This window comes from Anopheles maculipalpis, chromosome 3RL (genome assembly GCF_943734695.1).
Source record: "Anopheles maculipalpis chromosome 3RL, idAnoMacuDA_375_x, whole genome shotgun sequence".
NCBI lineage: Eukaryota > Metazoa > Arthropoda > Insecta > Diptera > Culicidae > Anopheles > Anopheles maculipalpis.
In genome coordinates, this window is record NC_064872.1 from 35,198,001 (window position 1) to 35,224,932 (window position 26,932).

General features: G+C 40.1%; 3 protein-coding genes across 3 annotated transcripts in view; 1 reads left to right on the top strand and 2 right to left on the bottom strand.

Annotated features, from left to right (window-relative positions):
- LOC126564281 (actin-binding protein WASF2) overlaps positions 1-1,669 on the bottom strand; it is a 501,777-nt gene extending 500,108 nt beyond the window's left edge. The window contains exon 1 of the mRNA XM_050221283.1: positions 1,666-1,669. Coding sequence (XP_050077240.1) covers positions 1,666-1,667 — 2 coding nt within the window. The 5' untranslated portion in view covers positions 1,668-1,669. The remainder of the gene's footprint in view (positions 1-1,665) is intronic.
- The window catches only part of LOC126565323 (ras-related protein Rab-9B), a 186,638-nt gene that overhangs the window by 40,480 nt on the left and 119,226 nt on the right, over positions 1-26,932 (top strand). The gene's annotated exons all lie outside the window — the stretch shown is intronic.
- Positions 3,526-26,932, bottom strand: part of LOC126564884 (uncharacterized) — a 45,739-nt gene continuing 22,332 nt past the window's right edge. The window contains exons 2-7 of the mRNA XM_050222008.1: positions 20,407-20,615; positions 17,778-17,913; positions 17,558-17,691; positions 13,292-13,414; positions 11,922-12,150; positions 3,526-3,734 (exon numbers count right to left, since the gene is read on the bottom strand). Of these exons, the coding sequence (XP_050077965.1) occupies positions 3,526-3,734; positions 11,922-12,150; positions 13,292-13,414; positions 17,558-17,691; positions 17,778-17,913; positions 20,407-20,615 (1,040 nt within the window). The remainder of the gene's footprint in view (positions 3,735-11,921; positions 12,151-13,291; positions 13,415-17,557; positions 17,692-17,777; positions 17,914-20,406; positions 20,616-26,932) is intronic.

Here is a 26,932-nt window from a genome sequence, read left to right on the forward strand (position 1 = left end):
AATATAAATAAACACACTTAGCAACCTATGCAACATGTGTTGCGTTTTGCATGCTCTTAGGCGTTTATAGCATGGAACTGAATAAAGTTCATTGTCAGGAAGCCTTCCCGAGTCTTTTACGTGTTCGATCAGGTTGATCGTAGCTTGATCTTTAGACAGAATTTGAAGATTATGATTTTTTTCTTCAGCTATTGATCAGGAGCATTCATACCATCGTTCATAGCATCATTTAACGATGACCGACAATAGAATAAGATCACCTTCTTCTAAAATTTTCAAACTGCTGCCTACAATACTTCTGCTTGGTATAACTTTAACAAAATTCGGTTGGCGTATCATCAATATTTTAGCTTTATATTATGTAACAATTTTGTTTTCTTTCTAAAGTGACCAAAATAATGCATAAGATTTTAAAACCCGAAATAAGTGCTAAAGTTGAAAAAAAGGGCAGAAGTACCAAACATTTTTGTTTGAATTGTGATAAGCAAAGATCGCGTGGCGCCGTAAAGATCGCGTGGCGCCGTATATGTTTTTAGAAGTTTTACTTCAACGTATGTATTCTGTGTACCGTACTGTAAAGCGTATGCTACAGAATCATAAAATTGATGAACTGTATTGTTTTATAGTCTGAAGTGTTCTGGACATATTTATATCGCAATTGAGTACAAATGCAAAACAGAAAAGTACCATGCGTCTCCAGATTACTTGTTAATCAGCTTTCCAATCAAAGATTTTTTGATTTCCGTGTTAGATGAATGGAATAAATGAGAAATCTTTCAAATAATTTGATGATTTGACGATTTTAAAACTTTTAAACTCCTTTGATAAGTTTGTAACAAACATGAAACCATATTCAAACTCCCCGTGTAATCATAAGAAATACTGGGCGCCTCCATCTGTTCAGTCTTATGTGGGGGCGATTCAAATTTATCAAAAAAAAAAGAGTAATAGCCTTGAATTTCCGTTTAAATCCGTTTTGTAAAGAGCATACGTTAAAAAATCTTAATTCCATTTGTAATTAATTAAAATGTCCTCACGACACGAAATCGAACCCATTTCATGAATTTTGCCATTTAACGCTTTCATGCTGATCCATGTGTTTACATCCTTTCATTTTCATCATGCAAGATTTGGCCAACGATACACACGTAAAGCAGTAAAGCAAGTGGACATAATTAATGAAGTGTTATCTCCGTCGATAATCACTGTTCGTCAGATGAAGCGATTTTTACAAACCTGAATCTCCAATATTTGATGCGCCAATAAATAATCTTATTAATAAACACGACATGAAAAATGTTCATAAGCATTGAGGAAAGCTCGTCGTTTTTTGTTTGTAACATAATGAAACATGATGAATAAAGAGAAGCTTTTAAACAGTAAATATCAATCGCTACGATAAGTGTTTTACGAAAGATATTATGAAAACACGATCACAACCAGAATGCTACGACATAGTTTGCGTTGATCTGTTCGCAAATGATGATCCATTCAGTTGCATTCATCCAGTCGCTTCATCAATCCATTCATAAGAGAAAAAAAACGAACAAATACTACCTTTTTTAGTCGCATGCACGGCACTCAGCACGAGGTAATCAACCACGAAAATGTACAGAAAGAATTGTCAACAGCGAAAAGCACAAAGTTCCATCATTTTCTCAAAACATTCTTCCGCACAATAAAATAATAACCAACATGAAAACATGAAGACTGGCATGCTTATACCAGGGTTAGATTATTTATTCGCAAATACTTCCATTAGTCGCCTACAATACGTCGCTATACATCTTACATACAGTTGCGTGTATGGGAGTGTGTCTTTCTTTCTTTACCTCACTAGCCACCTCACACGATTGATACATTCCCTAGACACAGCTTCTTGTCCTATCATTGTCCCTGTGTTGTTTTTTATGTGCTTTATTCACTCGCTCACCTTACCTTCCTTTGAGCAGGTTGGTGAGCTGAATGTTGTGCTCACATTCCTAACGAGTACGTAGATATTGCCTTCCTAATTGTCACCTTTTATTTCTTTCGGCTCGGCTTATCTATCTCGGGTATACGCAACTGTATTTCTTGCTCTCCCATATTTACACATTCTTCAACGCGCGCCACAGCGATGCCTGCTCATATCGTTATAATGTACCGTGTATTGAAGTCCTTGCCGAGCTTGGGACTAATAATTTTTCCCATCTATCCATCCATCGCATCGCAGTAGCATATAGCTATAGGAAATTACTTTCCAGCGAAGACAGTGAAGTTTCCTAGCGACGCATATGCACAAACGGATACATCGTCGCAGCCTGCTTTGCGTTCTGTCTGGATACACTGGTTTTGTTTATTTTCATGTTATCCTACCCTAGCCATAGTGACAGATATTTAATATTACTTCCAGTTGTATAGGATGTTTTTTCTGTTCTCTTTTTTTGTACGAAAATAAAAGGAAAACTCTTTATTTGCACCTTATTGTGCCCATGGCTTTTACACTGCTTGTGGTGGTTCGGTTAGGATGTCACAGCATATGCTCACTTTAACATGCTTGGAGAAACTGTAGGAGGATGTAGAATAATGAAGATTCTGTCACGAATTTTTTAATTCCACACCACCAATAAAGGGTCATCACACCCAACCGAGCAAGGAATGGAGAGAATAAGGAAAACAGTCTTTCTGAGACACTGATAGAAAGGATCCTTTTTATTATTAAATTTGTTTCATTTGCGTCTTCAATCTTTTGAGCTTGGGGCGCGCTGAGCTATCATTCTCGTTCGGTGCACGATATTGCATCGTTTCCGTTCCCGGTTGTGGTTGCATCCTTCAATGACCGCTGGTAGCTTCTTCTTACACCTTTTAACCATCATCACTTGCATTTACATCGTATCTTTTTTAACACGAAGATCGCTAGCAGCAGCAGCAAGAAACTGAACACAATCTCACTCCCTAGCGGGATGTATTTTGTGTTTGTGTTCGTTCGTATTTTTAAATACCGAACTGCTACTGCGACCTGTTCAGAACGACGCAGTGAACCATATTTACATTGCACAACAACGAAATGGAAATGCCCGTTGCACCCTATTTCATCCCGGAGCTAAGTTTTGTCTCCTTCGCTCTGTGGCTTTCTTGTTTTGTTTACTTATTTATATTTTTTCTCATTTATTCACATTCCATTTAGTATGATTTTGATGTTTTACTTTTTCTTTTTCGTTCCGTCCCGTTTGACAGTTTCTTGTTGTGACGCAAAAAAACGATGTCCGCCCTTTCCGACCGGATGGTTTTACGGGTTACGGCGATACCAAAAGGGATTGAGGGAATGGAGATTATTTGTGTTTTTTGTTGTCCTGGTTACTGTCTCCTACCATGCTAAATGGCCCTCGCTAGACCATTTCCGGGTATGCTTGGGAGCATCGCAAAAGCTGGAAACCACTCACAACTGCAAACCGAACTGACCCACTAACGGGGCACCACGGGATTGAAGCGGGCTGACGACTATGACTATGTTCCACGAGCACGACCGACCGCACGGAACCGCGTTCAGATTGGAAGGGAACGGGTGCCCCGATGGTGACCGCTAGACGCCGGCCGTTGACCTACAACACATCCACCGGAAAGCAGTGCCACCACGGTCGAAAACACTATTTGCATAACGGCTGCCAGTGCTGTCCGGCTGCCAGTGTGCGGAACACCGAGCGTAAGGATTATTCGTCCCGGTTCTGAGCTGGATGCTGAAGATGACATGTCTCCTGGATTGGAAGAGTGTGACAAAGTGAGAGAGAGAGAGAGAGAGAGAGAGAGAGAGAGAGAGAGGCAGAGGGAGTGTGGAAGAAAAGAAAGAAAAATGTTAAAATTAGAATCATCATGCGATCAGGGTCGCTCAAGAGGGGACAGCATGGAATGATTAATGGACGAGGGTGTCAAAATATGGGCGACGATAATGTATCCCGCAGGACTTGCGACGTTCTGCTTCAAAGTTCAAGCAAGATCTCGGATAAGCAACTCTCACAAGAAAAGGGTACACACAATACGCATTTTTTAAAGCGTTGTTTAAATGTTTTCCAAATGACACTAGAGGTTTAAAAGTGAGAAACATCCTTTAAATAGGTCAGTAAATCGTTAGGTCATTATGAAATTTGTTAAGCAATGTTCAGTCACATTTTGGAACAAAAACATGTTTTTAAAGTGATTTAAAATGCCTTTAGAGATTTTTTATCTTTCCAAGCCTTTAATTATATAGAAATTCTACTTTTAAAGCGTATACAATCACTCAAACCGTATACCATATACTTTGACTTCGAGACAGCTTAAATAATTTTTCCGGGACTCTTTTTCGATTCCAAAGACCAATCATTTTTTTACTGTTTTTTTTTTTTAGAAAAAAAAAACAACTTTAGAATAGACTTTGCCAGCTAAGCTAGCCGATCTGTCGTGAACTAAATTTTGTCTTTTATCTATCTTATGTTAATCAGCATCTCCGTATGTTAATCAGCATCTCCGTTTCGTCTTTTGTACTATTAATATTTGGTTATTACTTTACATTACATTAAACTACTTATTACTGATCTTTTGAATTATTAATAAACTTTCTTTCTCAAATTCCTTAGTACTGTCATGAATTGATAAAAGTACATCAATAATGATGAGTCGAGGCTCGTTGAGGTTTTTATTCGTCGGTTATTCGCACAAAAAGAGATCGATTCCAACGGCTACCGATCGCACAACGTTATTCCTTCGACACACACGTGCACATATACAGAAATGTGTGTCGTTCCGTTCGTTTATAACGCGTACTCCTGCGTTACTACAGTCCATTATCGATATGCCCTCTCCTTGGCATATAACTCAATATTCTTCAAATACTTGCAAATTCGTTCATAATTAATCACCCATCATTAATCAAAGATCACATCTAATCTCCACATCAGATCAGGTCGAGCTTAACAAAGGTCAACCGTAGGTTAGGACCAGAAGAGTTATTCGAGTGGCAAGCAGATTTTAAACTGTGCCAAACTTCTACTAATTTTTACTCATTTCTATTTGTCCCAATCGGCCCTTCCACGCTCTCGCGGTGGACTCCATTTCTGCAATCCCGCCATAGCCATAATAGCGTTGCTGGTGAACCGGTACGTTGCTGAATAAGATTGTCTAAAAGTCGGAGTCATTAAAACACATTTTGGAAACGTTTTTAATATTATAAATTAGAGTCAACAGGCTTTCACAACGTTGCACAACACAACGCTTTCACAAATAACTTCGGACGTTGATCAAGCCCCTGACATGTCTGTCACCACCTAATTAAAAGACCAAAAACTTATGACTCCATAGCCACTTTGGAAGTGACCATGGAGTCGTCTTCCAATGATTGACGATGGATGAGAAGAAACATCTCCAGCTACACAATACCTTCAAACCAATGATCGATGCTATACTTCTTGGTGCTCAACAAATATCCGTGGGGGCTATTGCTCCCACAGGATTGTTCGAACTCCTTCAGCACATATTTATCCTGTGCTTTAGGGTATCTAGCGCTTGAAGCACGGCTGTAGAATCCATCATCCCAAACCCTAACCTCAACTTCCCATCTCTCTTCTTACTAGTTTTAAGTCACATGAGTATCAGTATCTCACATTGCTAGAAACAACAATGCTGCGATTGGTAAAAATATCCTTAAATGTTCTTCGTAAAACCTTTACGCCATCCCTACATGTTCCTACATGGTGGTAAAAACGATAGCGGCACATCCGGAGCATTCCCGCGTACTAAGTATCGAGCTACGTGGTATAAGCCTATTGAAATAGGTCTGGCAAGCTCTTCGATTGCGGCGTGACCTAGCAGATCGTTGAGCCAAGGAGAGGGAGAAGTTTTAAAGTTGTTTTTAATAAACATTTTGAATTTAAAAAAAAATCACTGAAAAATAGCAATCTACTTCCAACTCCAATAGAGTAAACCTCTATTAATAATTCTATTTTATTCACTCTATTGAAACTGATTCCACACCGGATCAGCCCGATCTACAGCCATCTGAAATAGAGACTAAGCAGCATCAAAGCCCTTCGTGAATGTGTTTTTTAACAAATTAAAAATGGTTCCTTTTATGAGGGTTCTTTTTTGTGAAATCCCTAACACGTTTCTTATGCGAGTCTTTGTCCTTCATAAAACAAACAGCACAAGCAAAAATTATAAAACAACCTTAGAATCATTCGAGACCATTCGATCATTCGAGCATTTTGAGAATAACTTATTTAAATGAATTTCAACAATACGTTCAACCAGGGTCAACAAATAGCCTATACACTGGGATAAATTACTATTATTAAAGCGGAAAAAAGGACCGACATTAAACAGTTATTGGAGGCAATACGGCCAGTCCTTGCTTCAAGAGTATAACACACAACACAACACAACTATAGGTTGCACAACGTGTTCTTCCTCCTCGTCTTGGCTTTAACGACCTGATAGGTCATTGATAGCACTTAGTTGGCTAGTTAGTCCCTTTACTATGGAGAAACGATCCGGATCGAATCTGAGCAGCGGTCCAAAAGCATTTATTTATGTATCTATATTGTGAGGGCAAACAAAATCTCATTTATACACTCATTAATACATTTGTACGTAACAAGTCTCCAGGTTTTAGTTTATATTATTTATTTATAATTAATTACGACGGTACAATGCCGTATTTTCAACACATTTTGATGACTAAATTGTATAAACATAATGATAAGGCATTTCCTCCTCATTCTTTGCATTTATCCCGGGCATGCTCAATTATCAAGTCTCCAAATGCTTCATAAATTATTTAACATGTTTGTTACATCATCTCCGAGGAACTTTTCATAATCAGTCAACATATTGAACATACAGTCATAGTTTTTTGGATAAAACCATTTCTAGAAATTTATGTACTTAACTTATAAACAACACTCCAAATATAGCTCTCACAAGCAATAATGCATATTTAAACAAGCTAGTTTAATAGAAACATATCATAATTTTCAACATTCCATTATTGCCACGTCCATCGCATATTGCGCACACACACAGAGATTCAGTACATGCTGCGTGCCATTTATTTGATCGCAACGTTTTTGCTTCGTTCCTCATATTAAACCATCTGTAACATACATCGAATGCAGATGTACAGGGAAGCAAAGCAAAGCAAAAGCAAAAAACGACTACTGGTGTAAGGTTGGACAAATATGAAAATCATTACGCTAAAAGTTTTTCCCTCCCAGTAGGTCAAACACCCCGGTGTTTCGCTTCGGGTCAGTTCGGTTTAATTTTACCGCTCTATGCACTGCATGCATCCTCGTCCCGCGCCTGAGTACTTCCCGGTTAAACGATAAAAAATAACTTCCCGGGGTAAAATCATTCGCTGCTGTCTGCCGTGGTCCATAGTTTCAGACTGTAGTGCTGTGTATGTATGGAAACTGTTGACATATCAACCTTTCATGTTTGCTCGCATGTTCCAACAGATGGATCCACACACGGACACAGACACACTGGGTGATGGATGTAGGTACTAGCTGTGCCTAGTTTCCCGTTTGACTAGCCTGCAAAACATGGAAAGGTGTAAAAAGAACACGAACAAAGCACTGCAGGGCCGGGAAATCCTTTTCGCCCCTTCACGGTGGCCCTTTTTTACCCTGCAAACGAGCATGTAAATGAAACCCTCTTTCAGTGCAACGGTCAACAGGCTAGGTGTGACCGTCTCGACATGGCAGGTTCAACATTTTCCGGTGGACACGTTGGCGTGTGAATAATCGAAAGGAAATGTAATAGGCTTTTTATCTCTGCTCGCTCTTTCTAAAGAGCGAGACGATTGCCAGGCAAGGAATTTAGATGCTTGTCCGTATGCAAGAAGTACGGACGAAGTACAGAAAAAAGGGTGTCAAAATTAACATCATTCCTTGTCGCTTGTCGTAAATCGCCTCTCGAAACGGATGCTTCCGTTCGATGTTTGTAATTGGTATTGACGATTCTCATTGATAGGAAACGGGAATGCGAATTGGTATGAATTGCAGACGAAACGACTGTAATTGAGGGGGTGAAAAGCTAAAAAGGAAGTTGAAACAGTTTAGTACTTGTGTAATTGTTTAACTGCGTTAAAAATAACGCATAAAGTATGCAATCCGTACAACAAAGCTCCTCAAGTTATGCAATTTTAACACGATTTTTAAAAATATTACTATGAAAAGAGTTATGGCGAACCAATTGTCTAATATTTAAGGCACACTGTCATTGTGGCGTCATTAACAACTTCGCAGTTTGGGCCCATCACTAAATTCTCCGAAAAGAATCAACGATCTTTGGTAATCTGTGTGAGTTTCGCATTTCAAATTGTTTCCTTTTTGCCATGTGTTGCAGCAAGTACAGCTAGCCTTCAGTCACTTATTCGCTTACGTGCGCCAATTTGCTTCTATTTTTCCCTTTTCTACGAACTGTTGAAAAGCATACCAGAGCAATAGCAAGCCAGTTTTCAATCTACCAGAAAATGCAATATCATTACAATGTCGGTCGAATTTGCATCACCGGGCAAGCTGCAGCGCACATTTTACCAGCCCACACTGGATGCATAATGGTTGGTAATTCGGCCGATGGCAAAACGTACCACTTACTCCCCCGAAGGAGAGTAAAGGGAGCAGCAGAAAAAAATAACAACGAACCAACCATCTTGCGATTATTCGCTCGATGATCGCGCTACGCCCGCAAAAGAAAGGTGCTGTTTTAGCACCACGCGGAAGGCCGGGCAGGTCGGTTTGGTTCGGTCACGTAATAACATTTTCCCTTTTTTTCGTCATCGACCATCGGAAAACGCTTGCAGCGTGCATACAACCGTTTTCGGTTTGAGGTTTGACTACCAGGAGAATCCATCCGTAAATGGTAGAAAGATTGCAAGAAGAGTTGCAATAAGAAAAACAAGACACACACACACAGAAAAAAAGCGTGGAAGAACGTTGTTCCACCTTCTGTAATCGACCGTGAAAGGGTATGGGGGCATTCGTGCGGTCAAAGTTCGGTTCACTTTGACTTCGGTTTTCGTTCTCATCTGCATGCGAAGCTCGCGATGAATGTGCCGTTCTGCAAACTAATTGAATTCGGTGCCTTCGCATTTTGGGCAGACAGAGCGATGGGCAGATGGGCCTGTGTAAACGTGTATGGGAGTTTGGCGAAAAATGTTTTGGCACAAAACCGTCATTGCTGGAGGAGCGTTGGTGACCTACCGAAATTTGCGTAGAAAGCATCGATTTTTGTTATTTTTAACTGTAGGCTTCACATTTTACAGCATGGCCTATTAATTTGGGGTATCAAATGAGAGGTTTTAATGGATACTTTCCAAGTAATGATTCCAAGTAAGATCGAAGAATCAATGTAATTTGTATCCACTAAGTCGAAATCCAAATAAAATTCTTGTATTCATTTGCTCGTTTGCATGGCTTTGCAAAGCATTCCTTAGATTTTGATAAACTTTTAAGCATTAATATGGTACGATCGGCCTTCACGCCTATAGGACCGGGTACAGAGTCCCATCCAGAACGCATACACGTATGCGGCAGTAAAAAGCAGTCGGGGAAAACTAGTCTTGTCCTGCCTTGTGAGGTTATATAGTCAAAAGGGTAGAAGAAAACACATTAAGATAAGGTATTAATGTGCTAACACGCTTTGACTTTTTTCAATTACAAGTCAAATATATTATTAATTTAATCGAAAGTTCTGATGTGCTCAACTGTAATGCTTAAAAAAATTCGATACTTTTTTAAATTTATTGATAATTATTGGTAATTTACGTGAGGATAATACGGCCGCTGTTAATAAAGTAACAGCCCTGGTCGAGATGTGTGCTTTTTGATTTACTGATAAACGATTTAAATCGGAGTTTTAGCGTTTTTGTGCGGACATTGTGTTAATTTCCATGTAGTTGCTATTGAACCTTTCCACATGGATAAAATTTTGCGATCAAATTGCGGCGATTTTCTAGCGTTTTTAAGCCTAGCAATATATATCGAGTCCTGTACAGCATATCAGAGCTGTTGGGCCAGCTGTTGGGCCAGCTGTTGGGCCAGCTGTTGTCTTATAGCGTGTTTGGTCATATACTTTTGAACTCCTTCTATGCGCTTGGCACAGTGATCGGTACACAGACACCACACAATAGACAATAATTCGAGTATAGATTGGACATGGCTGACAAACAAAGTTTTAACACACAAAGAATCATTGAATTCATTCGTTATTTTACTTGCTAAGTCAAGAGTTATATTTGCTCTAATTATGATATCATAGTTGTTGAAAAACGAGACACGGCTTATTTTGCCTTTCCCTTATTGCTTATTTTATTGCTAAGCTCTTAGAGATAAACCAAAAAAATGTTTTTATTCGTTTTTCCGATCTTTGTCCGCTTCTGATTGATTTTCGACTGTCTCGATCGTTCCCTAACTGATCCCAGGGCAGGCTCGACCTGCACTTTTCTAATCCTTCTAATCTCTCCTTTTCTTCTTGGCGCCTCCTAAGGGCTTCTTTTGGCGCCTGACAGGGCGTTGGGAACCTTATAAAGTTTCCAACAATAGTAGTAATCAAGTATAGTTAGTTTTTTGTCTAGTAATATACTTGCATCACGAACCATGCTAACACGCTGTATCGCTAGTCTGTGTATACTATACACAGACAAGAATGTACAAGAATGCCGAATAGCCTGTTATACTCATTTTTCCACACAAATAACCGGAAAGCGACGAATGCACCAACCGTTGTATCTTCTAAACAGAAGATCACAGCTTAGTTTCAAAAACAAATTATTGCTATATGCTGCTTTAATCAGACCATAACATACCTCTAAATTTTGTCGGTCAGAACAAATATCTAAAAATTAAAATAAATTTTGTCCTCCGTGGTACAGAACATATTCAGCACACAGAAGGTGTAACATAAATAGTATCGAACAATACATAATGAAACTACTTCCCTCAACTACTTCCTCCTTTTACTCCCATTTTCTCCACACCTATATTTCCCATAATCACCGTACACCGTTTGAAAAACTTGAGTTTTCATAAGCCAATACAATACTGCTTTAAAACTTTAAGACTTAAAAAAGATTTAAAAAAACCAGAATAAAAAAGAGTAAGATAGGATAAATAGGATATAGGATATAGGATAGGATATTTATGGTTTGTGTATCCATGTGGGTTTTTTCTCATTCACTAAGAATTTTCCCACGAATCATTTTCAAACGTCAGATCGGTAAATTTAATATCCAAAATCGACAAGTTCAAAAAATAACTTACCAATAACGTGTAAAACACGAGAACGAACCCATTAAAACAATGTATTATTTGTATATTGTACACATTGATTTTCAATCTAATAAACTACTACTACGAATCTTGACGATCGAGCTTGTTTCCTTGTAGAACTCCAGAAGTGCTATTGAATGTATGAAAACATGAATTGCCGAATTTTACATAATAAACTCGGGTTTTTATATACGAACAAAGCCATCTGGGAGGTAATTGCCTGTTGAGTTTTGCTAACAATACTATATCCATAGATACACTCTCGAAGGCCACCTTGAGATCAGTGTAAATGCAGTTTATTTGTATTTCTTTGGCATTTGTGGCAGTTGGCAACAAAATTTGTGGAGGTTGAACGTAGAGGCATGAACCTATGTTGAGGAAAAGAAATGTAGTTTTTTTTGCAGACTCACTTAGCAGGCAAAGTGCAATAAAGAATTTGATGTTGAATTTGTGTAGCCTGAAGACAAGTAAAAAAATCAAAATAAGTAAATAATAGAAACTAACAAACGATTCTTTATTTAACTCTCAAGAAAAACGAATTTTAAGATTCGTTTACTTCCTTTGGAGAGTTTCTATATGATCTTTCGACAGGCAATAGGGATATTTCTCATCACTCATCTCATTATATTATCGTTAAATTACCTTGTATTTGTGTCATGTAGGCATCACTGTTCTGATTGTCGAAATCGCTACCGTCGTGATGGTGGTAGGAAGATGCGGCCGACGACTGGTCGTAGATCGAGTGCACGTAGTTGACTGGATTCAGCCCGACCGGCGACGCCGAGGCAGCCATCAGCTTGGGCCGCTCGTCCTCGATCCACCGATCGACACGCTGCTCGTAGACATCGTGAATTTTTGCAATGCAGCTAAACTGCAGATGAAAGAAAATCAACGCAAGACTGAAGTTAATTTCTGACAGCGGAAAATGCTGAGTGGCTTGCCATATAAACACATAAAACCAAAACAGGAGCAACAAAAAGACAAAAACAGATCCTCAATCCAGATGAAACAGTACGCAGCTAACAACTAACTAACCAACTAACGAAGGCGCCTTTTTTGTTTCTGTTTTGCTAATCAATGTCACGCATCATCGATCGGCGTAAACAGAGTGTTGAAGGCTTGGGAAGGCGAAGTACGACATTTCGCGGAACACGATAGAAAAGATAAATAGCTGGAACACAAGCGAATCCTTTGCCGTGCCTTCCATTCCATTCCAATCCACTCCTCACAGTGGCAGAAGCGCCAACGAAGGAGCGAAAAAAAAGTGGACAACTTTCCGCCTTTCCCATCCAGGCGCACGATTTGTGTGAACATGAAAGCGACTGATGGCTGTCTCTTGAAGCAAACGATTATTTATGTTTGCGGAAAAAAGCACCAAATGGACAAACGGTGGAAAATAGCAGCGCTGAGCAGCGTTGCCTTTCGTGGAGACGCTTGTTCTTCAGATGAAAGCGAAAAGAAGCGGCTGAAAGTCAACTGACACACGGGGTGGGATGGAGTGAAAGGAAGCTCGTTGCTTCTTATCTTTCATATTTGTACATCTTTTCATTCACGACACTTGCTCACGTGCTCCCAGACATCCCGCTACCATCCCGCCCAGTTGAGTCAAGTGAGATCCGAAGTTTTCCTGGCATGTCGTCAATGTGGCGGAAAATGACGATGTTGTTTGTTTCCGGCAGAAGTTAGACTCCCTGGCTCGAAACGAGTACTTTGACTGTGTTTCGTAACGAATCGCGCGGTGAAGGAAATGGAGTAACATTCAATAAACGAGTGGAAGTGTATTTGAGTCTCTTAAATCACTCGACACCGATTTTTGGCATTTGAAAGTTGATGTCGCTTGCTTATTGCTTGCTCACAAACGGAGCACATCAGCATTCGATTAGAGATAAGCATTGGTAAAACAACATAAGAAACGTGGCGAAAGAGCTAACCATTCATACGAAGAACTAGAAACACTCTCAGTATATCGATAAAAGTTTCTAAATAGAGTCTGTAATACACACATCACCTACTTTCAGTTTACTTCGTCCAAGAAAGTGATGTGAAAGATGAAAAAACAACCCGAGGGTTGACGTGTCGAGCCCGCTTCGATGATCCTTATACGCCGGGTATTGCATCATTTGGGATGCATTGATCTGTAAATAAGAAAAGAAATTGTATAAATAGTGTCAGAAATGTTTCATACGAAATTTTGCGTGTAAACAATGGAACACTTTTATTACAGCAAATTACAGTTACATCGATAAATTAGGTGTTTTTTATAACCTTTGATAAGTAGTTAAAATTTATGTTTCATCGTGTAAGCAGTTCTGCAGAAATTACCAGCATGAATAATTATTAGGTTATGTCCCATTTTCTGTGCAAATAATTACAAATTCCGTGCTTTCTCACCCCTACTGATGATTTATATGAATTAAACATTCCCTTTGTATACATTGAGTTTGGACACTTTTCCATTTATTTATGGAAATTGTTTGTTTTTTATCAATATCACTGGTATTATTTTTTTTACTGAATTGTCTTTGACAAAATAAGCAAAAAAGTTTAATTAGTCTAAGTTTGATAAGGGCTGTTGATTCACAAGACATGTTATTTATAAAACGTTTTACTGGAAGTGTTCAGTGTTTATTAGTGATTAATGTTATTTGAGTAAAAGGAATAAAGTTTCCAAATTTTACGATTACAGATAAAATTCCACCGGTTTAGGAACGGCGTTCTATTTTGCTTCTAAAGCAAATGCTAGTCCTGGTATTTTTGTATAATTCTAGACATTTCAACAAACTCATCATGCGTTTGCAGTGTCTTCAATTTTGCGTCTGAAACACTTATATAAATGTTTTGTACCCTTGTCTTTCGACCGTTTTGTGAAGATGAAGGCCTTTAGTGCAGCGTTTCCTTATAACAGGTTGGCTGATAAGTCCCCGGTCTGACACATAGAATGCGCCGCTAGTATTAAATGCATATTATTTTTATTTAGCACCAACCTTCAAATGATTCGTGTCAAAATTTGACGTCTGTATGTCAATTAGTTTGTGTGACAGAGCGTCTTTTGTCAAGCAACTTTTGGTTGCTTGACGAACGAAAAAAGAACGAAGAAGAAAAAAGTGTTGTTCCATCAAGACAACGCACCGTGCCACAAGTCATTGAGAACGATGGCAAAAATTCATGAATTGGGCTTCGAATTGCTTCCCCACCCACCGTATTCTCCAGATCTGGCCCCAGCGACTTTTTCTTGTTTTCAAACCTCAAAAGGATGCTCGCAGGGAAAAAATTTGGCTGCAATGAAGAGGTGATCGCCGAAACTGAGGCCTATTTTGAGGCAAAACCGAAGGAGTACTACCAAAATGGTATCAAAAAATTGGAAGGTCGTTATAATCATTGTATCGCTCTTGAAGGGAACTATGTTGAATAATAAAAACGAATTTTGACAAAAATATGTGTTTTTCTTTGTTAGACCGGGGACTTATCAGCCAACCTGTTACATTTACTGCCTATGGACCTAGCAGATAATTTTTTCCGATTTTACATGCGGTTACACTACCAGCTAGTCATTGGTTGGCCGGTCAGTAGTCAATGTATATTGGTCAACTACAAACGGTTAAAGTTAGAGAACTTCTTCAGTTTATTTACAGTGGCTCCGTGCTCCCGATCCCGGCCTTTAAAAAGTCAGCTTCGTGTTCATCCGGATATGATCGAACAAATATCTATCAGATTCTGGCACTACTAGAGAAGGAATAGCTACAGAGTGCAAGCTTGGGTCTAATCGTCCGATCATTTTAAGCGACCAGCCCAATCAACAGAAATTGTAGTCCACAATGAATGAAGACCACAAAAATGTGAAAATGCCACATTTTGCCATCTTTTTTTCAGAACTGGCCGAGATCAGTAAGATTTGTAATACAAGAAGCCTCTCAAACGTTGTTACCTGCATCAAATAGTACCACAATGATGGCGAAGTTGTGTCATCATCTACTTGAAATCATCAAGCACTAGATAAACATTCTATGATACTTTATTTTATTTAAAATTAATTATGACGACATTCGAGGATTCTGATGAATCTGAAACTCTCCAACTTTAGCGTGTCGCAGTTCCGCCCGATCGAGTTTTTCTGGCCCAGGTTGAGGAGGACATTATCTCTACATAATGTTGTTATACCAAAATCATTGATGAATTGATAAAATAAGTTACTTTTTAACTGAAGAAAGTCCAACCAAGGTCATCTTGTCACCTGTGGCTAAAGCCTTGGCATGACGTGGCGTTTTTATTGCATACGTTATGCCACATAGAGCCACATCTCCTTACACATTTAACAAATAACGATGGACCCAGCAGACACTTTTTTCCATAAAAAATGAAAAACTTATGACATGGACATCATTGATTTGGGGGCTCTAGAACATGTATAGCCTCATTACTCACATACACCTCTGAGACATAAGCTCTATCTAAAACTGCCCCGGTTCCTTTTAACTGAGTGCGAGAGGAAAATGATCAAAAGATTTTTTGCACGTATATGTGTCAAAGACATTAGAAAAATGTGCCATAAGAATGATGAAAATCGTTATGAGAACAAGTGAGAAAAGCATTGGACAGCCCATTCCGTTAGATCTTTTTAGACCGTTCACATGGACTGTGAGGTAGCAACGCCGTTGATACATTCGACGGTTGGCCTGAAGATTAGACTGGTTCGACCGTGCGAACTATCAAAGACATCTGTTGCAGACCGCAAATTGGTTGTAACACCCGATAAGCAAGTAAGTCTTGCAAGGGTTAATGTTTTTCTACTAACTTTTCAACGATACAATGCAGCAGAAAAACCCTACCTAGTACCTAGTGTAACTAAAGAATCGATTACCGGATCAATGATTGAACTTTTTATGTAAAATTTAAGAAATGTTTGTACTAGAAATGCACATTCGAGCTAGTTAAACGATGAGCAAGCGCTCATCACGCAAGGCTTTAAAATCGTTGTTACAATTTTCATTACAATCGACAAATAAAAGCAGTGTGACAAAAAGAAATGCACCCCAAAAAAGTCTCAAACGCCTCTTGTGGCAAGTCATGCATTACACGATAAGATTTTGATGATGATGAATATATTGTACTCTTTCTTATCAGCACAAATCACGATAGTACTACATTTGTGAAATCAAATAGTTCACCTTAAAAAAAATTTACAAATTTCTCATCTCTGAAATGATGAATCTTTGCTACAATTTCTTCCCATGTTTACCTCATGCCAACAAAACCGCTTCACAACGCAAAACCCCGAAACACCAGAAGCGCCACTAGCACTGCCTCTTCCAGCGTACGGTTATGCGCACGAGTTGGTCAATCTGCTAGATGGTAAGCAAAATTACATGCACACTTTCAAGACCTGAATCAGCCTCCAAGCGCGTGGTACGGTATGGGGCGTCTACACCTACCCCGGAGGGATTTAGCAGGGTGTTGTGCATCGTTCAAGATACTGTCCAGGCCCCGGGAACCTTATCCTGCAAAACATTAGCACGCTCACACGAAGCAAACATATTCCAACATACACAAACTCCAACACCGACATACCGTTGGAGCCATATGGAGCCAACTGAACGACACTGTTTCCCAATCCCCGAAGGGATTCTCTGGTGCTCGACATCGTCCAACCCATGCCCCATCCTTCCAGCTGTGCCCGTCCATCTTCCCAGCTTACCAGTGCCCAAGTTTACGGGGTAAATAAAATACAAACTGAGCAACCTGAGAGTGGTTTACGGAGTGGAGATTTAGATTCGTAATGCTGCCAGAATTACTGCCTGGTAGCATTTACTATTTACTACTCGCAAACGAGAGCAAGCATTGTGCCGTGCGAACTTTCTTTCCCCTCGATCGCAATCCTCACCCGGAGCTTCTAAACACATCGCTTCCGGGGGCTGGTTTCATGGAACGAACGACGCAACGTTCCATCATACCGTTTCGTTCCTTGTCGCAGTGTGATGACAGGGATTTGTCGACACCGGAAGATTGATATTCCGAAGGATTAAAGTTTTAATTAAATACATAAAACGATTTCCCATGTTGATTGAATTTCTAACTCCTTCTGTCTCGTAGCTCGCTCGCTCCCTAACGAACTTGCTGTCAAGAGGAAAGCTGTTTGCGGAGACGGGGACGCAAAAACCATCGGTTCCGTATCGGATTTCAATGTCACACGACCCTAAGCCCTCCGGCTGCTGAAGGTTCCTGGAATGAATGCGTGAAGGATCGCCTCCTCGTAGAGGATCTGTTGCAAAGTGAGGACATACCTTTTTGTCGTTCAACAGCCAGGTTAGATTGGCAGCTGGTTTCGAGTTGTAGGACGTGCAGTTTCCCAGCACTACGTCACCTATTCGGTAGAACTGTTTGATGCCCGTAATTAGCGGCTTTGTCACAGGAATATCTGGAGCAAAGTTGAAATTAAGAAAGAGAAAAACCACCAACGAAGATTAAGGAAAATTGTTTCAGTAAAGATTTTGTTACACTTACCTACAACCTCCATCTCGCTGGACACGATCATTGTATCGAACGAGGGCAGATCGGCAGACACTTCGCAGCTATATTTACCCGTTGCCGTTGGTTCTACGGCCATCAGTGTTAGATGGCTACCGTTTGACAGTGGGCGCTGTTATAAATAAAATAGAAAAGAAAGTTTTCCGGATGAAAAATGTGCGCACGTTTCAAATGGAACCGCTTTATTCTCCCCTTTTTGCGCAATTTCTCATGCAAGGGGACACATTTTACTGCGTTTGCCAACATCAAACATTTTAGTTTATGAGCGGAAAAAACTGGCATTTGTTTGCGGAAGCGTAAAATCATATGCAGCTGGGATACAACGAGTTTTGCTGAGTGTATGTGGCTGTGTGAGTTGCTATAGTATCAAGTATGCTGCTTTGTTTATTATTGCAGCATGCACTAACCGTGCGCTATTTGCTGTCAATGGTTGATCTGTCAAGCGAAAGGAAAACTCTTTTTTATCGCTTTTGTCGTGCTGTTCCTTTTTTGTGTGTGTCTGATGCGCTTGGGTTCTTTGCAGCTTTGAACATATTTTTATTGTTCGTTTGAAGTTTAAATGAACTGTTGAACTTCGCATATGGTTGGATTTACTTTACAACTTGTAATTAAAATATTTACTTCGACTGTTGTTTGATTGAGGATTAGTTCCAACTTACAATAATTGATATGTAATCAATATTTTTTGTCAGAAAAATATTATTACACTGAGCAAAATAAGCATAGCACCACCATGTATTATTAAAACTTATGAAATGATTATACTTTTTTAAGTTTATAAACTCATCCCAATCTTTCTTTAAACTTTGATGATTTTTTTCAATGTTTTGGGTCAAAAAACTAGTCATGAAGGCTGTAAAATTAAAATAATACCACTATTGAAACGAGCAATTGAGCTTCCTGTCAAATTTTGGTATCTTTAAGGTTTGGTTTTTGGAGGCATTTGGAGTCAATTTCCACTGGAAGTTAAATTGTATGCAAAATTGAAGGAAAACAAACCATACTTTTTTGCTAATGTAGTAGGAATATTTTCCATTTATGTACCGCATATGAACAGTTCTTTAAAAAAAATCGATAGTTACAGCTGCATCAGCTATAATTGCGAGAAAAAGCGAAATTACGGTGTGCTGTAAGATAATTTTTGAATAAAATTAGAGAATCTTGAAAGAACAGCATCCACAACATGAGCAGTATTAAAACGTTTAGTAGTCAATCTTGAAAAAATCTTCAAAACCAAAATCTTGAAGTCGCAAAATAGCCTCGTCAAGTTCATCTGTATACAATGTGTCTGGATCGGAACAAAATTGCCCATAAAACGTGATCTTTTCGGCTACATTTAAAATAAAAAGTCTTTGTTGGACCTCATCATTTGCTACAATGCTGTCGCGATTTGTGCGAAAACCCGATCTTAATATAAGCTAAAACATTGATGCTTGGTCGCTGATAATTCGGGGAGCATTAACGGGGAGTTTCCAGTGGCGTGGATCGCAAGTATGGGACGCAGTAATGGGAAGATGCCACCTAAATGATGACATGAGAGACATAGACATGATCTTTATCGATCACGGCGAGTTTTAAATGCGTCTCGGTTTCGTTTACCAGCAGGATAATGCAACAATTCCTAACTCTTAACTGGTTAAAGTATTTTTTTGGCTTTGAATGGCCTCAAGCTCATGGTGCGGTGGTTTAAAATGAGCTGAATAGATATTGTGGTTCTGTTGTTGTGTGATATTCTGATATTGTTGTTCATATACACAGAACACATTGGTGCTAATGCAATTGCACTCAGTGTGTGCTGTTTAAAAAAAACTGTTTTTTTTATTTTGTATATACATTTGAAGCAACAAAAATGTATTCAATCGAATCGAAAACACATTTTACGAACGACTAGAAGCGCGCAATGAGGTAGAAATTTGAAAACTGCACCGACAGACACATCATTAGTGTGCAACAGTGCAACACAATCAGGTCATTATACGATGCCGCTCCATCGACTAACCCAATTCCTCTTCCGGGAACTAATTGTGCACGAGCCTTTTCCACGGCTGAAGCGGCCCCATGTAAAGCCCAGTGAGCCGATTCAGCATCGTTAATCAGCAGCCAGCTGAAATGCACCGGTTGCAGCAGCCACGGTTTGCTACGAATGGTTTCGAAGTAAAAGTGAGCGGAGATGCAGAATGCAAAAAAAAACACATACACACACACACACTAACCACTACCACCAGCACAACAAAGGAATGATAATTATGATCCCGTTGATCTGTGTAACAAAATTGCGAGCGAGTGTGGGAAGAAAATTCCCGATTAGAAATCATCGTCATCCGGTGCAGAGAACTGCAGCATCTGCGATGCATTTCCAACCCACAGTTGGTGCCTCCGACTGACGTTCCGTCTGATACCAACCAGCACAGACTTCTAGCTTCCATCCAGCGGAGAACAGTAGCAACCGCTTCTGGTAACATTTCTGGGCTCCTGGCGTTCGCTAAGCTTTCGCGGAAGCGCAGATTCACACAAAACCATTCTGTGTCTGCACTGCGAGTGCGAGTAAGAGAAAGGAAAACGGAAAATCGTGACTTCCGTGCCACAGAACCTCAAACGAACTTACCTCCACCGACAGCCCTGCGACGACGAACGATTTTAGTGCGGGTATTTCCTTCGGTGTGTAGCGGAAAAACTCGCGCTTTCCCTTGTACCACTTGACGGAGTACAGCTCGGCGCCCTCCATGTCGTAATGGCAGATCAAATTTGCATTATCGCCCCGCTTGATGGCGACCGGAACACTGACGCGCACGTCCTTCAGCGTGATGACGAGATCTGCGTGAATGGAGAAAGACAGGGAGAGAGGAAGAGAGACAGTGAATGAGTGAAACTGGGATGAGCTAAAGATCGTTTGGTGATGGAAATTGCATTTATGAAAAGCTCCATGTCATGGGTGAAGTGTGGAAGGATTAGTGGTAGCGGGGTTAACCATTGATACCCAAACACCCCACACTCGCTGGTAGCGGTGTTGGTGGCGATGGTGATGGAAAAGCGAACCCATCTGTGCCCACGTCGATGTCGATAGAGTCAATAATCGACTTTAAGCGATTTTGCCGACGTAACGATTTGGGTTGGATCGCTTAACGATAAAAATAGAATGAGATAAAAGTGTGCCTTTTTTTTATTATGCACGATAATGTCCGCACTAAAAACGGCCATGTTGAACGGTTTAGTGCTGATCGGATTTATTAAGTGAATAAAAGAGTGAAGCTACATGGATTGACAATTGATGATGTGACAATGATGCTTAATCCTTTTTTATTTTCGTGCTGGAAGAGGAAAGGATTAACAGTATCTTAGCCGGCGATAATTTAGCTTTACTTAAAACATGTTCGAGGTAATCCTAGATCTTAATAAATTTGGTCCGATTTTCCAAATCTCTCAAATTAAAGCTCTTTTAAATCCCTCGAAGGCTATTGAAGTAATACATTTTAAATTTAATTAAAAGAAAATGAATGAACACTTCAAAACGGCCAGATCTTCCTACAAGAGCTACTTAAGATATTGCACATGATTTGTGGATAATGATCGTTATTTGCCAATGATTTTTTTCATTAGAATGGTCTGGCCGTGTTGCCAACGAACATTTAAATATTTAATTTAGATCAATGTATAATTCAGAAATGCATCGTATTTGTGTTGATATTTTTCTAGTTATTTTTGAAATGCATCCCACAATTAGTAGAAAATAAGCCTTAGTAATTGCTAGTTAACCAACCAAACAAACCACACTTTTGAGCAATCAATCGTCCATCCATAATTAGGCAATGCAGCAAAACTTATACCTAAGCAAATAGCTGATTCCAACTCCTCGAGTAGCGAAATAGCAGGAGGTTAAACTCCTCAAAATCCTATAAAAATAAAACAACTTCTCTGATTCAAATAGCAAGTTGTGGTTGGCTTTTACCCTTTCCAGAATTATGTCTTTGGCACATAAAATCTGCATCAAATGTTAAACTCCGTATTTTTATTTCCAATGGTAGAATTGTACGGGGGGCGGCCCGGTGGTAGAGACGATTTCTAATATAATATCTAATATTTAACTTTATACATCTAAGTTTTAGTACACGAGATAGCCTTAGCATACCCCATGAGCGGATGGTAGAGTACAGGATGTAACAAGAAAGCGAGGTTTGCCGAGACTAACCGGTCATCTGCCATACCTGTACGTCCGAATTTTAATGGGCTCCATACCTGTCATATACATTTTTATGGTACGCAGGCTCTACAGAGTCAGAGCCTTGAAATCGCCTTAGCTACAGTACATATCCTTTGTCTCTTTTCTATTGTTTGATTAAATATGATGGTTTGGATATATTTATGTGATAAAAACATCGCAAAAACAAGAAGAGAGCTAGATTTTAGTATTACGTGCCGATGTGTTAAGCGTGTGTGTCCGGAATGACTATTGCCGAGGTCATTTCATTCATCATTTATGGTTTCTAAGTAGGAATGTAGATCGTGAATGGAACCATTGTTAGGACCAAGACTCGTGGATGTCTATTCACGTCCATGTCTTGTACTGAAGCCTCTATGTTAAGCCCTATAAACCTGTTTGGAAAAAGGTGCGTTAGGGATTACAGACTGATCAAGTGCTGTTTAAGCTAGTTGGTCTAATATTTAATTTCCCTGAACACCAATGTGGCTTGGTACCCAGCAGAAAAAGATTTGTGATGATGTTGGTAACTCTTCAAACATTTGTACATGTGTACATTCTAGACTTCCCTGCTTCCAAGGTTTTTACGTTCAAACTATCCATGAAATTGATATTTTGTTTCATATCATCGATATCTTATTCGACAGCTATGAGAAGCGCCGTAGGAAAAAAAGGAAATTTTGGTCTTGAAGCCGAAATGAGTAGTTGCTTGTTAATGGATATATGTATATCATAACAGACACTTATTTTTTACCGATCTATCAGTGAATATATGGTGATGTTTAGTGGTTTTGTGATTGATTAGAGTAATAATGTGTCGACGTGCTTGAGTTTTGATGTAAATTTTAAGGTCTATGGAAGGAAGTTTCGTGATGCTATGGACGTTCGTGTTGGCAATGGTATGCAAACCAGGTATGGCAATACCTGTATAGAATACTACGGTGTTGAATTTGGTCTACATGATTTTTTCCTTGATTCTACAAGATCGTTTAGCCTCGTTTGGTGCAGAAATAATTAAAATGTTTCAGAGAAGATTCCAACAAACAAATCATTTACTGACCAGATCTTCCTCATGAACCCATCCTTAGAGACGTTGACGGTAAAATAATCATAGTTCTTTTCGAATTGTAGTTTACTTTGAGCTTATAATAATGACAATAACCAACATCACATGTCAGGTAAAAGCATATTTCCTAAGGATTAATTGCAAAGATCGTGAGTCATGGCCTTGCCTGTCTTCTCTTTAATCTGGTGCTAAAGAGGGGCACCCGTAGATCGGAGGTAGTAGCTTTGGGGACCATCTGCCATAAGTCAATCTAATTCCTGGAATGCGCTGCTAACATAAACATCATTTGAAGCTCTCATACGAAGCAGAAATTTACCAAAGGATCGATCAAACGGTACTGATCCACGTTTTGGAGATTTCCGAGGTGAATAAAAAAAAATGGGGGATCTGACCTTTGAAGTTGTCCAATAATTTACCTATCTGAGATCAATAGTCAGTATTGACACATTGATACATTAAAGCTTAGAGAACTTGTCTAGCCTCATTACTCACATTAGTCTCTCAGGCATAGATTTTGTCCAAAACTGTTCAAAACAATCCTTCTCTTTTTAAATCAGTTTGGGCCATCTCCAGGGGTTTCCTAACATTTTCTCGTTGTTAAATGTCACCCACATAAATCAAACAAATCCTGAGAAACAATTCCTTTGTATCGTGCAGGCCTTAACGACACTTAAATGACTACTTTTACTTTACCAAATCAACACGCAACATCCATTCTGATAGAATGTAATGAAACTTTACGCTCATTAATCTACATTCAGCATAATCAGTAACCATTAAGCCTGTTTAACTTACCAAACTACTTAAACTAAGCTAAAGGTAAACAATATCTCCCTATCCCACAACCTCCTGCCAAAGGAAGGAAGTAGTAAAAAATTGTGGTAAAGTCACCAAAAGTTTTCTGCTCCGATCAAAACGTAACAAACTTCTCATTAGCCAAGTCGACATTTCAAGCGTTCCGTCTTTTTTTTTTCTGATACCATGTAACACATTTCCAGCTCTTTTTTTCTCTCTCTCATTTTCGCCTAAAAGTAAGAACCTTTCGAAAACGTAAGAACTATTACTACAGCGTTTGCACGAAGCGAATGCGTCACAGTGTAGTCGCCGGTCAATGGACGTTGTAAAAACTCCCACAAACACAGTGGAAGGAAAAATGCGAGCTGTAAGTAGAGCACCCGTGTACGTGTTCGTCGCAGGCAATCGTTTCAAGTGTAATTACACTGTTGGAAAGTAATTAAATTTCACTGTTACGCCAATTTCGATGGCGAAAGTCTGTTTTTAATCGACTACTACAATTTGTCCGCTTGTTTTTTGTGTCTCGGTAAGTGTGTGAGTTTGTCAACCATTTAGGGGGAGAACACAGGAGGGAAAACGGGATGTAACTTTAACGTTGGACTGGGTTGGCTGTCGACCGCAACGACTGGGGGAGATGGAGCAGATTAAAGATGAAAACAATAGCGACGACAAAACACGCAGATTGTAGCGAGGATTAGCAAGAAGAAAACACCAACCGGCTTATAAAAGCGAAGAGGACATAAAATAAAGATTTGTTACCATCGTGAGATACCGGACAAACAATGGCAATGGCTGAAGGATCACAACAACCGACACACGGTTACTCAAGCTGCAGTGCTGTGGCTTTGATCGCCCAAGTGTCAACGTTTGCCCCATTTGACAGATAACCGTTTATCTGGTGTGCCGTAGCCGAGAAGCACAAAAGCTAGTAATAATAAAGACGTCTTCGCCTGGCTGCCATAACAATACGATTGGCAATTGTATCGCTGTGTATGGGGCGACCGGCAAACCGATCCAGCCCTGGCACGTACCGGCCAGCTGGTGCGTTCCCGCGAGATATCAATTGTAGTGCCAATTAGGAGGAGTGTAAGAAAACACTGGCCCCTCCCGGTCGTTGCTACCCATTCTGCCACATGTTGCGTGCATGTGTGAGCAAAGGCAAGAGTTGTGCACCTACGGCAGGACATAAATCCCGTGCAGCACATGACGATAATCGCATACCGCTCGTTTCGAATGTTCTGCTGCAAGTGCTGATACCACAAGAGGTGAGAGAGCCGTGGCGAGTTCTTGTGGACAGATCTTGATCTTGTCTCTGGTGGCGAATACATTTCGCTTACGTGCCTAGCCCGTGCCAGGGTAGGAAAACCGTTCGACTTCGTAAGAAGACTTCATGCTGCTCACTCGGTGTGATGGAAAAATTGATAAAATATGTGAACGACAGTAGTCATAAAGCGGCCATCTTTATAGGCCGATTGCTTTCCCTCGGTTTGGCTCGGTTTGGCTCGGTTGACTGCTGTTACAAGTAAAGCAACATACTGTACGGGCTTTGGGATTTTTTGACACACATCCGTTCTTTAGTTCCTTTCTTTTCCCCCCCCCCCCCCCCTCTGATTCGAGAACATGCAGAGGTCCCTAAATAACACTAGCCTCGTAGTGGATGTGCAACAAAATGACAACCTTTTTGGTGCCAGCTTGCCTTGCCCAGGCCACATCGATGTAGATGCCCAAAAATCAACGGCCCCCTTTCCAAACCGTAAAGTGTTCTGCTAGATTTCACTTCAATTCGCCATATTTTTTTTGTCTTCATCTTCATCTCTCTTCACTGCTCTTTTCACAGAGACACAGACTGTGTGCATCCTTCTTTGTGGGGACTTTTTCTTGGGAAAGGGCAACACAAACTTTTGATCATTAACGAGACATTATCCGTACCGGTGCTGGTGAACTATTTTGCACGAAACGCACACCGATGGGTGGCACCAGAACGCGCGCGGTGGTCCTTGAAAGATTTTTCGGCTCGAGCATTTCTCCACTCGAGTTCCTCTGCTTTTCTTTTCTGTGTTAGCAGTAAGTAAACTTTGGCTCACTTGGCTTGCACGAAAGGGATGATCGAGCGGGGAACAAAGAGCTAGCGAGAATCCCCCGTAACTATGAGCTCAAAAAGCCATTATCCATGTGCCGCTCGTTCGCGTACCCCGCGTGTTGGAAGAGAAGTGGTTTAGTTTTTAGTACGCGAAGTCGAGAGTTGCACTGTAAAAAGTTTTCTTTCTGTGTTTCCTGTCCCAAAGCAAGCAAGAAGGACCATTTTTGACCGTTTTCACTGTAACAAGTTTATCGCTGGAGTGGCGTATCGTTCTCGCTTGCATATGATACTGCGTCCGGGTGGGTTGCAAATTGAGCATCGAGCATCGTTAAATTAATGGACGAACCTTCCTGGCACTCGGTTCGCGACGACCTAAGGTAACGCCATACTCTTCGATACACTCATCCAACATGCAAATCATCCCGCACAAACAGATCGCATCAAACTAAAACCCTTGTCTACCGAAAGGTCCTAACCCGGGAGTTAGCCATTCTCCTTCGGTTAGTAAAGCCGTTTAACGCGCCACATAATTTATGTGTTTTTCGTCAAGATTTATAGACATTTCAGGAGTAATTTGATGCTCTAGGTTCCCCATCTTCCTTTAGATGGTAGCGCGAACCATGGTGCGAACAGTGAGCAAAAACTAGAATCTTAAAACCAACCGGTTCCAGTTTGGCGCAAGATTCATTTCTGGACCATTTCCAAATGAAAACGTAGATCGGTGTTCGTGCTCATTTGCTTTTCTTTGTGTTTGCTCCAGTTCCATTCCCCAGCTGGAAACTAATGTTTTAATAGGCTAGCCGCCAGTGGAATGAGAGTTTACGGCTGGCTTTTCATTTCGTTAATCACTATTTTCAAGCTTTTTGCCGCTTATGGAACGATTTCGTACGTCGTTGTGATAATTTTTGGGAAACTGGTGGAAAATCGGTACGCCAGAGTGGATCAACGATGGTCGGTTACTTCGTTTAATGGGAAAAGCGTAATGGATCAATTAT